This window comes from Morone saxatilis, unplaced genomic scaffold (assembly GCF_004916995.1).
Source record: "Morone saxatilis isolate NCDOM2014 unplaced genomic scaffold, NCSU_SB_2.0 Contig22, whole genome shotgun sequence".
Taxonomy (NCBI): domain Eukaryota; kingdom Metazoa; phylum Chordata; class Actinopteri; family Moronidae; genus Morone; species Morone saxatilis.
Genome location: NW_023339785.1, coordinates 13,677,991 through 13,695,587, shown reverse-complemented (window position 1 = coordinate 13,695,587; position 17,597 = coordinate 13,677,991). Strand labels below are relative to the sequence as shown.

At 40.7% G+C, this 17,597-nt stretch overlaps 1 protein-coding gene across 1 annotated transcript; it reads left to right on the top strand.

Annotated features, from left to right (window-relative positions):
- Nucleotides 1-11,603: 11,603 nt before the first annotated feature.
- LOC118333592 (neuronal acetylcholine receptor subunit alpha-3-like) lies at nt 11,604-17,070 on the top strand. The gene is made up of 6 exons (XM_035669304.1): nt 11,604-11,645; nt 11,728-11,837; nt 12,071-12,278; nt 12,930-13,570; nt 13,808-13,937; nt 16,078-17,070. Exons 1-6 carry the CDS (start codon nt 11,619-11,621, stop codon nt 16,201-16,203), a joined length of 1,242 nt encoding a protein of 413 aa, XP_035525197.1. The 5' UTR covers nt 11,604-11,618; the 3' UTR covers nt 16,204-17,070.
- Nucleotides 17,071-17,597: the final 527 nt, after the last annotated feature.

The window sequence follows — 17,597 nt, the reverse complement described above, 5'->3', positions numbered from 1 at the left end:
GTGGGACGCATGGACCGAGGGAGGGAGGGGGAAGGCGGGACGTGCAGAAGTTGTTCATGTCTGTAGAGCGCACCGATGAGTCCAACCTCTCCACGCTCCGGAGCGCAAAGGAAGATGTTTCTCTAATCTTGAGGCTTCACAGACGTCTGTTTAAGGTTACTGACAAGACTTCAATCATCAGCATAATCTTCTATCCGCAGAAAGCATCTTCAGGCGCCGATGTATCGATGAATTTCTACGGGAAACTGACATACGTCCTCTTGCTGGTGCTCCTCGCAGCGCAAGGTAAGACAGCGCGCAGTGGATCGGTGCTGGGCTCACAAAAAGTAGCATTACACTCGTTACTTCAGGATTACGTTATAAAGGACTCGTGATAATGGTTTGTCAACTTGCTCGTTACATTACTGTTAAGTTATCTGTAGCCACCCCCCACCTCGAGTTACCTACCCTGTGCACTTTCTGGGTGGGGACAAGCTGCGCCTTTGCCCAATCCAGAGACTAAATGCTTGACAAAAGCAGTAATTCCATCCGGACAAAGCATGTAAACTTTACTTTTGTGCATGTTCGTATAAACAAAATTTGAACGTCCTGATGACGAATGTAAACACGTTTTTTGGCTGCTACTATTGTGCTTAGATCTGTCATGGAAAGCTCAGGAGCGCACAACGTGCAACAAATCAAGAGCTGCTCTTAAAAAGGAAACAGCCATCCATCCTTTTAATGTAATATGCATCTCTTTTCTGCTTCACAATCGCAAGCTTTTTGAACGAGGGAGACAGCATTGCTTTTTCCACTTTGAGAATTTGTGCGCATTGGATAACCACGTGCCCATGAATTATAGGGCATAACATATTCTCCAGAAACTTGTAGAGTCACTGTAATGTTGAAGGGAGGAGCCATAATCATGCATGAATACACTCAAACAGGATATTTTATCATGCACGCAGGGTTTAGTTTTCTTTGAAGTTGATGATCTGTGATCGTGACATGTCTTGTCAGACCTGATACCTTATAGCCGCTGGTGCTACTGTGGTGCAGTCATCCATGCGCAAAACGAGCCAACACATGGATGACATACGTTTCTCCATAGCAGCAGCTCAGTGACTGTCAAAGCTGATTTCATCCCAGGATCCTGTGCAGGGCAGTGCTCCCTTCACTCACAGAGGTCAGAGGTCAGGGTTAGGTGACAAGACAGATGTTCTGTGGAGCAGGCAGCACTTGAAGGCAAAGAAATAAGTGGAAGTTATGAGGAAAACTGTCGTTTCCCTTGTGGTTTGATTGAATGCCTGTAGTTTGTGACATTAAATAACAACTGGAGCACTTTGTCAGGTTGTCTGTATTTTGTTTTTTTCTATTTCCTTCTTTTCTATTGTTTCCAAAATCACCTCTACACATATTTTCTATTTTCTTCAGTCTTGAGTTCATATAAGGCTGCCAGTCTCCTGTGTGCTTTAAAACAGCAGATGTTGGAGTGGGGTCCTTGAGTGACTCCCATGGGACCCAGAGCAGAACAAAGAATAGACAAATGCTTGGTGGTAAAAGCAAAACACTGATGCTGAGTTCACATGTATATAGTTATTTTAATCCTGAATTTCCTGTCCTCATTCACATCCAGGTTTCAGTGTCTTTACCACTAAGCATAAAGGGGACGTATCTTTGTGGAAAATAAAATAACGTGCTTTAAAGTGGTAATATATCTTTTGGCAGCGTCTTTGTTCTAAGTGCTGTTTTTGCTCTTTAACACCTGTCAGTCAAACAGGGAAGTACTTTAACATCTTTTTTCTGTTGCTGAAGTTTGAGTTCTGCCCTACAAAGGAAGCATTTTGTAACAATTTTAGCTTTCTTGACCCTTTTAACTGGTAAGAAAATAAACTTTAAATGTTTTACAATCCACCTAGTTAACATGAATTGATTGTGTCTCTGTTTTGCTTGTCTGCCTACCCATATTAATATTCATATAAAAAAATATATTTACAGTTTCACACATTTAAATATGTAATTTAAAGGTAGATGGCCGATACCCTGCTAAGCTAGCAACCATTAGCAGTTTAGCTGGGCCAACATCAACATTACTGGCTCTTTTAATTTGCTGTTAGGTGGGATAACAAGCTGAATGACCAAGGGGTCCATTCATTAAATTAATATTTTTTATTTATTTATATTTTATATTATTTATTTATTTTATTACACTTAACAGGAAGAGAATATCAGGGCAAGTAAGTTTAGCTTTAGCTAAGGCTAACCGCAGCTTTCTCGCCAGCTAGCTTTCACTTGATACAGCCTAGCCCTTGTTTTAGACGTCCTCTGGAAATTTAAAACAATTGTTTGCACACAAATTATTAATTTCGATGGCATTTTATTTTTCATATATTAAATTCTGGACTCAGTTTTGACAAAATGCTGGCTATTATTGCATTATTAGTAGTCTTCTTCGGTTCAAACCAGACATTTTTCCTGTCAATGATACTGGTCTTTGAACAGACTGTAGGAGGAGTAATTATTCAGACTATAGGTTGAATCACTGGCATGTTATATGGACATTTTGTGATTTTATTTTTACTTTAATGCCCCGGGTGCAGCATTTATCCCAGATGTGGTACCCGGAGTCTCCCCCCCGTGGGAGCAACTCTTAAGTGCCTTTGTACGGTCACGCTCCAGTCGTCATGTAAAATACACTGGCTTCACACATCCTGTAACTTGATGCAGACTCAGAGTCGAGGGGAAGGGAAGTGTCTCCGCATGACACGTGGGATGGACTCTCTCACTCTCTCTGTCAGTTTCTTCAAATGGAGAGATTTGCTACAGCTGACTGCCTTGTCGCTTTGCCCTTGAACTGCACAAATTTCAAAAGGAACAGGAAAACGCTGCTGTGGAGGGATGACAGTGTCTATCCTTTCCCAGTAGAAGAGATTTTGTTCAAGTGTGAGGAAGTCTACTCTGTGCCTTTGCTAGTTAGAGGTGGTTAACCCCAGAAAAATGAAAGGATTTGCACTCACCTTCTTCTTCCCTCAATCCCTTATTGGCTGTGTGGGCTTTTGTATGATTCTGTTTAGGGGCTGTGTATGCAGATAAGTGGCTGGAAAACGCACATGGACACACACACACACACACTCCCAGTGGGGGTCTGATTAGTGGGCTACAAAAAGGTATTGTCTCCTGTCATCCAGGATCGGGTGATTTTTCCCCATAACAGAGGAAATGCTGATCCTGCAGTCCTTGGGATTGGGGTATTTTAGTCAAAAATAGAATCTGGTTGGAGTAGCTTGGAGGTATGGAGTCTGTACACAGCATGGAGCTGTTAGCTGGAGTTATGACATTCAAAATAAAGTCGCAGACTGTGTCATAGATTGTAGTGCACATCAGCATATTTCAGGATAGGATAGATAGAGTGATTAAAATGGGTGAAATTGCATGATGCATCTCCCCGCAGCATCTTGCCTGCATCATTTCCAGCAGAGTTGTCCTGCCATGGCTGCATTATACTGATCTGATCCGCATTATGTTTCAGGCTTGACCCTTTATCTCACTTTACTGTGCATTTTAATAGGCTGCAGCTGCGTGTTGACAGTGTGAAGAGGATCTGCATTTTCAAACACGTTTTGCTCAAGAGAGCAGCAAGTGCAAGCTGCTAATTATTCAAAAAATACTCGAATGAAGAAAACAACTGTAGGTCTTAAATCAGTAGAGGGTTGTTGTGAGTTCTTTCTTCCACCAGCATTCGAAATGGTTTATGTGAAGCCCCTGTAGCCTTTATCTAAGTCTGCTTGTATGGAGTTGTCTGCTTGCATCGCAGCATCATCAAGCATATTTGCACGTCTGCCAGACTTAAATGCTTTTCTGAGCTTGGGACTACAGAACAGCTCTCTCTCCCAGAAGCAATATAGTTGCATTAAAATCTGACAGGCTATCCTTGTGTGTGTGTGTGTTACTGTGCGTGCGGCTTAAGGACTGTGTGGTGGCTTGAGGATCCTCTTAACGCGATTGTCGTGTGATTATTGCAACCGAACCCCCCTCCGCCCCATCCCTCGCACACATACAGTGTAACCACCACAGGCAGAGGCCCCCTATGGATTGGCTTAAACCTTCATACCCCCCTCCAACCAACACCACACACACTTCCACTCTCTCACACACACAGACATCCACCTCCAGACAGCCCTGCTGCCTGATTCCTCTGGGGCATCCTGGTTCTTCAGTGCTGGCGATGAACTGAGTCACGCTTTAGGATGGAGGGAGAGAGGGTGAGAAGTAGAAAGCTAGAGAGCAAGACAACAGATGCCTCAAATGGAGGACAGGAATATTTAAGCCTTTTAACTCTACTTTACTTCCCCCATACCTCCTACTTACACATCTACATTTTATATCGACAGGCATTACTCTTTTATATAATGTGTTTCCCCATGTGTCCTAAACACTTTGTGTCTGTCAAGCTGCACAACATACACTGCAGACTATTACAGGTTGCAGCCTTGCATGCCATGGCATTCTATATTGCTGTACTTAGTGACCCCAAGTTGTTATCACGTAAATTAGTCCTTTGCTAAGTGTGTTTGGTCTCTTTGTGTCCAGACTTTTACAGACTGGAATTAAGCTTCCTTCTCATAGGTTCATACTACAAACTCCAGGATACATTTCACTGGTAGTTTCCATTAAGAACATTTTCCATTCACTTATCCATTTCTTGGTTGTGGAAAACAACGTCCTTTCTTGAAGAATTTCCTTCCTCTTGTATGAATCCTGAGAATTTTTCATGTCAGTGTGGGAAATGTAATCTCTCTAGCATGTCCTGCATCTGCCCCAGTCTTCCCCATTCGGTGGACTCCAGAGGAAAGCTGCTATGAATCTTCGTTGCCATCATGAGCAACTCCTGTCAGTATCAAAAAGCTGGAGCTCGACATTAAGAAGCTCCTGCTGCCTCAGTTCTTCGCTCCGCCTTCCACAATGCCTTCAACAATAACTACAGCTATCAAGTCATTTGATCCACTGTATCCATTATCTCATTACTTTCCCTACTACTCAAGACTGTAGGTGAGGCCAAAGATTAAGTGGTTGATTTTATTACAACTCATTGGGCAGATGCTCCTTCCTTGAATGGGTCAGAAAGCTACTTTCTACTTCTTTCTGGTTCCTTGAGAAGGGATTGGATAGTTTATAGCAGCATCCCTTGCAGACCCAGGAGAATATTCTCATTTTGTTAAATCTTAAAGATACACGTAGTTCATCTTATGGCACCTTGACATGACACCTTATCTAAGAGAGTAGGTGCCCTAGTGAATCCAACAATAAGGCCTTTGTACTAAGAAAATATACTCTAATATAGATCCTTCAAATGGAAGACATTTCGCAGTAGGAAAAGCAGAGGTGTAAATACTTAAATTAACAATGACTGAATTCTATTTGGTAGCTTCACTTTCAGGATCCCGGTGTTGTGCATGCTGGCTCATTGTCACACTCTGTAATTTCTTAATAAGATCCATGAATAAAAATGAGCAAGCATTAACAGCTGTTGCTTTTAAGCTGATGACAAGTCAAAATGGCTGCTGTGTAAAAGGGGTGTTGTGTTAAATGTAAGAATTATATTGTATGAAATAGATTTTTGTCAATGGAGGGGGAAAGATATAAGATTTACTGTGGACTCTGGAAAAATCACCACAAATTCCCACTCCTTTGAGCTGCAGTTCCCAAACTGTGTTTCTGAGTGTAAGACCAGAGTGTTGCAGTAGTGTGCTGTTACATTTTAGCTCCTGCTGCAGTAGGCACTCCTATAGATGTGACAATGTGTGGTTACTTTTATGATCAAACATACGATAATCCCAGCTGTTAATGGTCACGATCAGTCACTTGAAAACAGACTGCTGAATCTGTCATTTAATGCTTCAGTAGAACGGCTGAGTATTGACTTAGAAGCACTCAACTGGAGTGCTCTCACTTCTCTTTCCATCCCATCTACCTGTTTGCTGTTGGGCTGCCTGTCTGTCTGTCTGTCTGTCTGTTTGCTCACCTCATTTATCACTGCCAGTGGATAAATTCACTGGATGAGTTCAAATGACATAAACAGTGTCTGGATTTTTGGTTGTCTTTGTTCTATCTCATTCTTTTTAAGGGACACACTCAGCAACATCAGAGTAAATGTGTGGGAATCAGACTACACAATATTTTTTTTCTTTCCAGACGGTCACTATGTGGTATTACGCAAGTTGTACATTTTTGCCATGACTTGTTGCATCTGAAGCTTATTTTTGTTCCCTACAACCCCCGTCTGTCAAGTAGTGCTGTTACTGGGCTGATGTTGTGTAGCCTAAAGGATCCACCTGCTTAAGTTTTGTTCTGAGCGTGTATAGTAAACATATGATTGGATTAGGCTACTTAAATATGCTGTTGCCGCACTAGAACATCTCTACATTTGCAGAAATGTCCTCTTTTCTTAAATCTCTTAACATTAGCAGAAAAACTGACCTCAAAACTCCCACATCTTTTCAGTGAAAGCATGGAGGCAGGGATCTATTAAATTTCATGCATCAGTGAAAAAAATTCATATGCTGTTGAGTCAAATCAAAGGTGAGTGGACATACTGTACATAAATAGGAGCATGTGCGTATAGTATGTAGGCAAGCCCTCATGCATGAAAACACACATAGGTAAAAACGTGCACCATATTCTAAATGGGATGGTCACAGCACATGCAGTAAGCACTGTCGATTCTCTTGTGCGTCATTCACCATGTCACACTCAGGCCATCACAAACCCTGGAGAGCAAAGACACGCTATCTAGCTTTTCTCTGCCCGTACTTGCTGTCACTTTGCTCCTCCTATCTCGCCTCTGTGCCGTTTCTCTCTCTCTCTCTCTTCGTATCTCTTTTCCATGCACTCGCTGTCAGCAGTGTATTATTGGAGGGTAATTAGTTCCTTCAGTGTCCACCAGGCTCATCCTGTTAAGCACATGCCTGATCAAAGAGCCTCTCACAGGCCACGGGTCTATCTGCAGCTTAAGGGCTTCTGAGCCGCGAGACGAACTCACTGTTTAACTCAATTCTAAATCAATGTGGCTATTTAAGGGTGAAATGCATGACTGCTTGACTTGGCTTCATCTGCATCAGAACAAAGCCTCATCACTTAGTTACAGCATCACAAAGAGGGGAAGGGCGGAGCACATGTCTGGTATAATGAAACATGACTGTCAAGCTGATTTCATGTGATTTTCATTATCAGAAGCAACAACAGTTCTGTCTACAATCATTTATTCTAAAGTTTGAAACAAGTGAGCTGATACAAGACACATTTAGTCGGAAATGACTTCTGGAGACATTTGTGACAGTCGTGATGGTATATTTTTAGCCATGCTAGCAGCTGCTCTAGGGATAGCAATGTTGGTCAGTTCACCACTTTGGCCCAGATTGAAATATTACAACAACTACAAGATGGATTGTTATGAAATTTTGCACAGACATTCTTGGTCCCCGGATGATGTATCCTAGTGACTGTCATTCATGTCCCTCTCAAGATGAATTTTAACTAGTCCAGTACTTTTGTTTATGACTGCAAAACAGACATTCCCATCAGCCTCATCTGTACTTTATGATTAGTGCTAATTGAATGTGATCTTAATCATACTGTAATATAGTTTTATCACTCATTGCCTGTTACTTTCACATGCACACTCTTGCTCTCTGTACAAATTAAATCCTTACGTTAAATACCAGGGATACATCCCTTACGAGCATTAAGAATAGTTTGCAAAATCAACTGAGGTGAAAGGGCAAAGGTTGTAATTAACTTCCTTTAAATTAAGGCTACTTAAGATCTTCAGTGGCAGAACAAAGAAGGGAATTAAGAGAGTGACTGTGCCAGCAGAGGAAAAAAAATTTTTTTGTCGCAGTGAACAAAAGGTCCAATTAATTGACTGATTATAATTGCCCTGGGTTCCCCTCACCCAATTAGAGGCTTAAACAAGGTTCTGTTAGTGCAGCGAATCAGAGAGCAGCGGCCAGTTTTCAAGGCAGGTACCAAGAGCTGAAATTACACAAGAGTCTCAGGAGAGAGGCCTTTTCATTAAGCTTTAAGACTCAACTCTTCTATGCCAGTGACCTCAGAGAACTTCGTGAGAGTTTTGAAGTATAATGTCAGTTTTTATCCATTGAGTACTGGAACTAGACCTGACAGGTTTTTATTTGTTTTTAGTTAGTTAAAGGACCAGTGATTAGGATTTAGTGGCATTGAGTGGGGTTGTAGATTGCAACCAGTTGAATAACCCTATGCCCTCCAAGCGTGTAGGAGAAACCGTGGTGAACGTGCCTGACCTTGTGCCGGTGTTCGGTTTGTCCGTTTTGGGCTTCTGTAGAACATGTTACACACTGGACCTTTAACTTCTTAGGAGAATTCTGCATGTTGAACTGAGACTAACAACTTCACAAAAGTAAGCAGTGGAAAATGTTTGAGTGAATGAACATGATTGCGACCTGATTTTAATTTATCTTTCATTTCTCTTTATCTGGATTGTTGAACAGCTTATGCCTCCACTGGTTTGTATTTGAACTTGAAATTTAGTGAGACTTACACTCCACCTTAGGGACAGAGTGATAAGGATTTTGACTCAATCATATTAGTGCAATATATGGGATAAATTAAGACACTGCACATACTCTCTTGTACTACAGCATTCTGTTCGTGTTTTTATATTGACCTTTATGTTTGTGTTTGCTCATTGTTTTATGTGCACCAGATGTTGTGCTTATATAACTGTTGTGAGAGTTTTTTTAATTTTTAGTTCAGTACGCTGGGTCTACCCCTGAGCTTTGTTAGTCCTTTGTGAGGGGAATTTAAAATTGTTATTAAAACGTGTAAAATGTAAAAGGACATGAAAAGCATGTTTCTGTGTTATCTGTTAGACTCTAACATGCTTCAGATTCAAAAAAACCCTCAAATAAACTAACTTTCTTTAACTAAACATCAATTACTTTATGTCCTCAATAAGAAACCAGACAGACTGTAATCAGACATGTCTGCAAGATATTTATCTATGTGTACTCCCAATGGCAATACATGGACGAAGTGCTTTATGACTTTACTGTATGGACAGTGAATATGAAAAACAAATGTGTTTTATGAAAGTTACCATCCCCACTGAAAGTCTGTTTTTATTCAAGGCATATGAATTTATTGCATCTTATGGCAGTGGAAAAGAAGAGAACATATTGGAAATTAAAATCCCTTGGGTAATGGAGGAGGTCCTAGCAACAAAAAACATACAATATAGTTATTCTGTTGCTGGTCTCTTTTCATTTTCCACAACCAACAACAACAATCTACTGCTTAACACTCCAGCCACGCTAGCTTAGGTCAACTAGTTTAGTAGTCTGCAGTAAACCATTGCAGTCTATATATTTAACTCACATTTTCCTCATTTTTGACACTAATGTGTGCTAGATAGCTGACTTTCTTTGTTAAAAACTCCAAGGCAAATTTGTAGGTACGGATTTCAGTGGTTGTCCCTCGTTGTCAGTATCAAGACATGACATACAAATTATTAAGATATGATATCTCTGATGATGACGAAGAGTAGAGGAAAGAATTCAAAGTAAGGTTGTGAAGCAGTTTTACATGCTTCTGGTTTGTAGAGAGTTAAACTGACAGAAAAAAGTGTCCCATTAAAGGACCATGTTTTATTTAGTTGTTGTCAAGGAAACAAACCTTTTCAGTAAATGTAGCTATTTGTGTGTATATGGGTTGTGCTCCATTTGCCCTTTTGGTGAAGCACATTCTCCTCCATCTGTGAAATGGTTCAGGCAGCTTGGTAAGTGCAGGTTTGATGGTTTGAGACTGGGTTGAATAATGTCACTTCTTGGATTAGAAGCTATGATGGGAGAGGTTGGCTTCTGCTTTAAAAAAAATAAAATATTTTTTTTGTTTGCCTCAATGTTTGTGTCAGAACAAAATTAATCCATCAGTTCAAAATCCACGGACAGTGGGACTGCCTACCAATGTTGTCATGTACTGAGGAGAAAAGGGTAAAAGGGAAAGGAGGTTGTTTGGGGAATTACACATAGAAGAACATGGCAAAGGAAAGATGAGATGAAGAGATTGAGATGAAGATACAGAGGATGTTAAAAGAGAGATTGTGAATTTCCATGTTGTGGTTTAAAGGATTTGGAGCTAATTGGAGCCACTGGCACAGTGTTACTGAGGTTGTGCAGGTGGTGTGAGTGTGTGCTGTCCCAAGAGAGGCAACATTTTCTGCTTGGACAGGCATGGATCTCTGTGCCATCCCAGGCACCAGTGTTACTTGTGGCAGTTTTCCCACAATATGACCTTCAGTCCAGCCTCACATAGCCAGCACACACTCCAGACACACTGGCCAACTGCACAATATTCTTTTTTTCTTAAAGCATCTGGTGTTTGGAGATTTCCTGAAAGCTTGCAGGATTTTCCTTCTCTCCATAAACAAGCAATTGAAATGCCTCTCAGTACACACTTTGATCTCTCACAGTCTTCGCTCCATCCAGAGCAAAGAGACATTGATTAAACAGTTTAGTGTCATTTCAGCTAAATCCAACTAAAACATATTTTCCATTTTCCCATTTAACCCCAATGGAATCTAAACATGTAGATAAGTTAAATAAAGTTAAACTATCTGCATGACCTGACTCAGTGGGAATATATGTTTTCTGTGATTCTGGTGAACCAATCCCTAAATAACAACATAGTTGTGTGTGTGTTGCTTTTTCTGTCTGTGGTAGCTACAAAGTGAAAATGAGAATGGTGAGAAAGTGATGAAGCTGTTCTGTAGACAATGTGGATTCACTATGTCTGTAGTTTTAACAATCATACACAAGTCGTCTCTATCTTTTGGAAGATTTTCGTCAGCAGACATGTTAAATAATTTTTAGTGGCTGACCTTTCAGAAATATTGAATATATAAGAAGTCAAATTGATTTGCTCCCTGACACTCACATTTTAATACAGTAAATGTTAAATGACACCTACCACCATTTGACCATAAGAACCACACACAAACAGAAAAACATGGATATAAAGGAGTATTTGGTGTCTCTGTGGAGGCAGTATCTCTGGATACTGTCTAACCATGGTATTGCACTGACAGAAGAAGAGAGCAATGTGTCCATATACTGCCGTTGTAAAACTGTTGACATGACACCTAGAGTGGCACACAAGGCCATGTAATACTGTTTAGATTATAAATTATTTAACCGTTCAACTGTTCAGTCTGACCTTCAACATCTCCTTCAGGGACAATCATTTTCAAAATACACAAAAATACATTTCAGAAGAAAAAACATTGACTGTTCTTCTTCCATTTCTTCTTTGGTTCTTTAGGCTGTTTTTCATCTAAAGGGGAGGACAGATTATTTCGGAGGTTGTTCAGGAGATACAACCAGTTCATCCGGCCAGTGGAGAATGTATCTGATCCAGTCACAGTGGAGTTTGAGGTCTCCATATCTCAGCTGGTCAAAGTGGTAAGAGTAGAGAGTGAACAACTAATTGTCTCATGTGAAAAAAAAAGTATTTTATAAAAGGTCATTCGCTATCCATTCATCAAAGTTCCCTTTCTCTTGTTGACTAATTCACTGTTTTTGTCCATACAGGATGAGGTGAATCAGATTATGGAAACCAATTTGTGGCTGAGACATGTGAGTGACATTTATCCTTTAAGTTCTGTCGTTTTGATTGTTTGTTCTCAATGAGTTATGCTAAGTATTATCTGTCTTTTAGGTCTGGAACGACTACAAACTGAAATGGGCCCCTGTTGAGTACGATGGGATTGAGTTCATACGAGTTCCATCCAATAAAATTTGGAGGCCAGATATCGTTTTGTACAACAAGTAAGTTTTAGATTACAAATGCGAAAGAAGAATCTTGCATGTTTCTAGGATCTTTTATGTTACAGCAGGCTTTATTAGTATCATTGTGTGGTCTTTTATGTGGTTATCCCTCAAGCTGCAATATGCTAATGTTACTTATTTATGCTCCACATCTTCTGACCTTTTTAATTAAATGTTGTAATGGCCTTTAAGTGAAATGACATTTACATCTCCTTGAAAATACTCTCTCGCAGTGCTGTAGGTGACTTCCTCGTGGAAGACAAGACCAAGGCTCTGTTGAAGTTTGATGGCACCATCACCTGGGTTCCTCCGGCTATTTTCAAATCCTCCTGCCCCATGGACATCACCTACTTCCCTTTTGACTACCAGAACTGCTCTATGAAGTTTGGCTCCTGGACCTACGACAAGGCCAAGATCGACCTGGTGCTTATTGGCTCAAAGGTCAGAGACTGTCCGGGTCTCGCAGTTGTGCAGTTTTATTCCTCATGTCATGTTTGAAACACTTTTTTTGTGAGAACTTTGAAATTATAGAAATATTAGTGGGAACAATTTAGTACTGAGCCACTCTTATTCACTCAAAATATGTTTTCCTTGTTGTTCCTTGTATGTGCAGAGTTTGACACTAGAAGGATGTTTCATTTATCTCCTGAAAGTGGAAAGTTTCTCTGTGCTCATTGGAAATGTAATTTTAAGGGGCTGGGCCTACGAGCATGATTTGTAACATCACAAATAGTTTGGAAGTCAATTCTGGTTCAGTATGCAACTTCTACAAGTGTGATGTAGAAAATTGAAGCCTCTAGTGCACCTACTCTAAGAATGGAGTTATAAGTTAATACAGTGAAGTCGGAGACATCTTGTGTTTAGCAGGAAAACTTTAGAAATAAACAAAATTAGCACATTTATAGATTTGCAAATTTTTAATGAAGTAGAAGGTTGGATGCCTTTTTAAGGATTTTAACATAGAAATTATATTATTTTGTGTAAAACACATATCAGACAAACATTATTGTTTAAAGCAGACCATTTTATATATGTGTGTTATGTTTGGAGGGGATCTTTATCATCATTTACATGACATTTTCATTTCATCAGGTCAACCTTAAAGACTTCTGGGAAAGTGGAGAGTGGGAGATCATCGATGCACCGGGATACAAGCATGACATCAAGTACAACTGCTGCGAGGAGATTTACCCGGACATCACCTACTCCTTCTACATCCGCCGCCTGCCTCTCTTCTACACCATCAACCTCATCATCCCCTGCCTCCTCATCTCCTTCCTCACAGTGCTGGTCTTCTACCTCCCATCTGACTGTGGCGAGAAAGTCACCCTGTGTATCTCCGTCCTTCTCTCCCTCACTGTGTTCCTCCTGGTCATCACTGAGACCATCCCTTCGACGTCACTCGTCATCCCTCTGATCGGCGAGTACCTCCTCTTCACCATGATTTTTGTCACGCTCAGCATCGTCATCACCGTCTTTGTGTTGAATGTCCACTATCGCACCCCGATGACTCACACTATGCCGGAGTGGGTGAGGTCTGTGTTCCTTGGGGTGCTGCCCAGGGTAATGCTGATGAGGAGGCCTATCGACCAGGGCTGCTCCTCCCCTGCCAGTATTACAGCAGGGACGGGAGTAGGAGGGAGCAGTGGGGGGAACAAGAAGAGAAAGAACAGCATAGGAGGAGGAAGCGGCTCAGGGAGCGTAAGCGTTGGGGGTATAACTGGGGGTGTAGCGTGTCCACCACTGGATGGTGGTGCGGGAGGAGGGGGGTCCGCCTCAGCTGGCGGCTCCATGAACTGTGTGGAGTACGGTGAGATGAACCGTGACATGAACCGGGATATGAACAGGAGGTGCCCCTACAGAGGCAAGGAAGTACCGACTCCTGTCCCTCCCCCAATAGTGCCACCCCCTCCTCCCCAGGCACCCCAGACCCAGGGGCCCCAGGAGTCAGAGCTGCCCAAGGTGCCGAGGCCCATGAACGCCCCTTCACCTGTCAACGCTGTTGTTGCCTTCTCCGTGGTGTCACCAGAAATCAAGCAGGCCATAGAGAGCGTGAAGTACATCGCAGAGAACATGAGGACGCGTAACAAAGCCAAAGAGGTACAAATAAAGCTTGAGTTGTCTGTGTTGTAAAGCTGAAATGATTAGATGATTCCTTGATCAGTCAATTAACAGAAAATATTGAACTATATTTAATGTCATTTATGTCATTTTCCAAGAACAAATGCCAAACATCCTGTATTTTCAACTCCTTGATAGTTTAATACGTACAGATTTTTATGTTGTATATGATAGTAAACTGATTGGCTTGGACCAACAAAACACACAAGTTCAAGACCTTATCTTGAGCTTATGGAAAAAGTGAAGGACGTTTTAAGCTATTTTCATACATTTTACAGCACCAACAGTGAATTGAGATAAAATATCAGCAGATGAATCAATGACGGAATGACCTTTGTGCATTGTTCCAACATTAACCAGAAGTTGTCTAGAAATTATCCATAGCGCTACAGAAATGTAATTATGGTTAGCCATTTACTCTGGAAAGGATAACAGTGGATAGTGTCTTCCCATTTGAGTTTAGGTATCTCAAGGCTGTTACTGTGTCCGGTAAATGGTCTTTCCTAAATATGCTTTACTCATATCAACAAATGCATGTGTAAAATGATTATGGCTGGCCTCCATAGACCCCCCCCTAGTGGCTGGGGCCCAAAAAGCTTTCCCCATTTTCCTCCCTTATGGAAGACCCTGCATATCTCTCAGCAGAGAGTTTAATAACATTGTAAAACCATGATTTAGTTTCACACTGAAAATCCCCAAGAGTGCAGTGAGTCAAGGCCTCTGTCTTCTTTCTCTCACTGCAGTCTGCTTAATGAAACACAAGGATTACTCTTCAAATATTTCTTTGTGAAACAATTGCATTTTCTTGTATAAGGTGGCAGATTTACTCTGTACTGTTGGAGGATATCACTCCCATTATCATGTCACTTTCACAAAGTTAAACTGTATTGAAAACCAACAATATTCCTGGAAAAGTAAGATTCTTCAAATCCTTTTCATTTGCAAGAAAAATAACATTTAAACCTGAATATGAGATTACATTTTGTGTTAAAGCCATTTCTTGACCATTTCTTTGACACTCACAACAGTTGTGAGTGTCAAACTTTATCACATCAGGAGATAATATATTTGTATTCATATGTTTACTGCACACTATTCTAATGAGCCAACTTCACAAAGTGACATCTTTACTGGACATGAACACAAAGTTATTGTTTTCACCTTTATTATAGAAATTGCTAATTTTCTGCTGTAAAAGCAATCTTAAATTGCAACTACAAATGTACATAGACATATGTAGCACATCGACATACAACCTTGAACTACTATACTTATGAGGACATTGTTCTGACTTACCTGTATTTGCTGTAGGTGTCATATATACTGACTAATCATGTGAAATGATTAATCAGAAGATCAGAGGTGAATGTATTCCTCTATGCACCCAATGCACTAATACATATTCTGCCTAAGGCCTACCTTCCTACCTCTAAGACCTGAGGGGAGACACAAGTACAAGACGTACAAAAAGCTATAATATATGCGTGTTACCTCTGCAGTGTGTGAATCCCTACCTAGCTTAGTAAATGGTGTAGAAGCCATTTACACGGGGCTATAAAGGGAGTGTGAAGCGGCTTGTTTGTTGCAGATGAGGGGCTTTGCGTACGCCTCCTGCACACTCTGGATGGCCCTGATATGTTTGTTGCTTCAGCTCCATCTTTTCTTAGCAGAGCTGGAATCTTTCTTTGATGCATACAGAATAACCATACTGCCTCCTCCATAGGCACACAATGGCATTACGGTCAGTGCAGCCATGATCCTATTGTCCACACCTGACTGATCAAGGAATAAACACACACACACACACACACACAAACTGCTCCAACGATAGCCAGATGCATGAAAGTAAACACTGGTGTTTCTCTCGGCCTCTCTTGCACACTCACATAAACTCACACACCCCTTATAGGCACACAGCGCTAGTGTTGACACAGTGACATCAACTGAATGTGGCGGTTTGCTCCATTGCTAGAAATTTCACAATTACCACCAAGCAAAGGAGTATTTTTAGGGATTGAGAGAGAGCACAGTGCTATTGCCTATGAATGCATATTGCCTTCATTATAATACTTTTTTATCTTTTCTACTTATACACACCTGTATTCTCTTCCCTCATCAGGTGGAGGATGACTGGAAGTACGTTGCCATGGTCATCGACAGGATCTTCCTGTGGGTTTTTGTGACAGTGTGTGTGTTGGGAACACTGGGACTCTTCCTCCAGCCACTCATCAGCTTCTTTAAATAAGATACTTGTCTTTTTCTTGTCTCTTTCTCTCTCCTTTTGTCTACTTCTGTATGTGTCTGTACCCCGCTTGAATTACGTTGGGAATTAATCCTCCTGCAGCTCTTTCACATCAAACTCTGCGCTGTCTTCTTTCTCCTTTTCTGACTCTTTGTCTCTCTTCTTTCTGTCTCATGCTCTTCTCTGGGACTCTCTATCATCTGCCATCACGTCTAGCCCTCAGCTGTCTATTTCCTCACATGACTTAGCCTCATTTCCCCATTTCTCTTTTGCCTTGCCCTCTCAATGTGCACACAATCCAGTCTCCTCCTCTTCATCACTGTTTCTTCTGACATGATTATCACATCTGCTCTCTTTTCATTTCTCAGTTTTTCTTCTCTCCATCTTTTGACCTGTTGTACAGCTTATCTCTTCACACCTATCTTCTGTTTTCACATTGTATCCATTTCTCTCTGCATTTCCATTCTGTGTGTCTTACTGAAATTGGCCACTCAGTCATTGTTATTATAGGGTCAATACAATGTTAACAGTGTCAGGTAATTATAGAAGAACCCCTTAAGATTCACATCACTGAGAAAGAAGAAACTGTACCTTTGTGTGTTTTGCTGTAGCACTTTGTCACTGTAAGCCAGTGCAATAAAGACAATACACTTTAGAGAAATTTGGTACAGTATGCCCCCCTTTAATTTATAATTAAGTTAAATACTTTAATAATAATTTTTTGACAACTGGTGATGATATGTATGATGTAGTGATGTAAAGGTCTTTTGATGGCTGCCACTTTCTCTTCAATCTTCTGTGTTTCCCTGTACATACATTTGTAAAATATAAGTGAGTTATGCATGGCTTCTGAGAAGGACACTGGCTATGTCTGTACACACATGATGTTTTTTCCACGTGTTCACACTAGTATTATGCTTTGCGCATGAAATCACAACTTCACTGCCAACTTACATTGTATATGTATGTCTTTGAATTGCACAATGTAGATTAAAAACTCAAATCATTTCTAATAATAAAGAAAGTCCTGGATTTAAACTCTATCTATGAGGGTTTCTTCTGATGCTGATGCTGAGATTGGAAGTGGCTGGATGAATGAATGGTCGCATATATAGAAAATGGATCAAATGTATAACATGTCTATACCTGTAGGAGGAACATTTTTCATGTCAGGTATCAAGGAAAATATTTTATATTGAACAACCTTACCTATTGTGCCATGACAATAAAACACAAACAACATCGCAACAGATGTATTAAAGTAAAGGCTTTACAGATTGCTGTCTGTTCAGTATCACAACACACAATTAATGAAAAACTACTCGTACTATAGTCAAATTTAATTTCTCCTCTTGTTTTGTGACTCAGAGCAGGTCTGTCAAATGCATAATTATTGA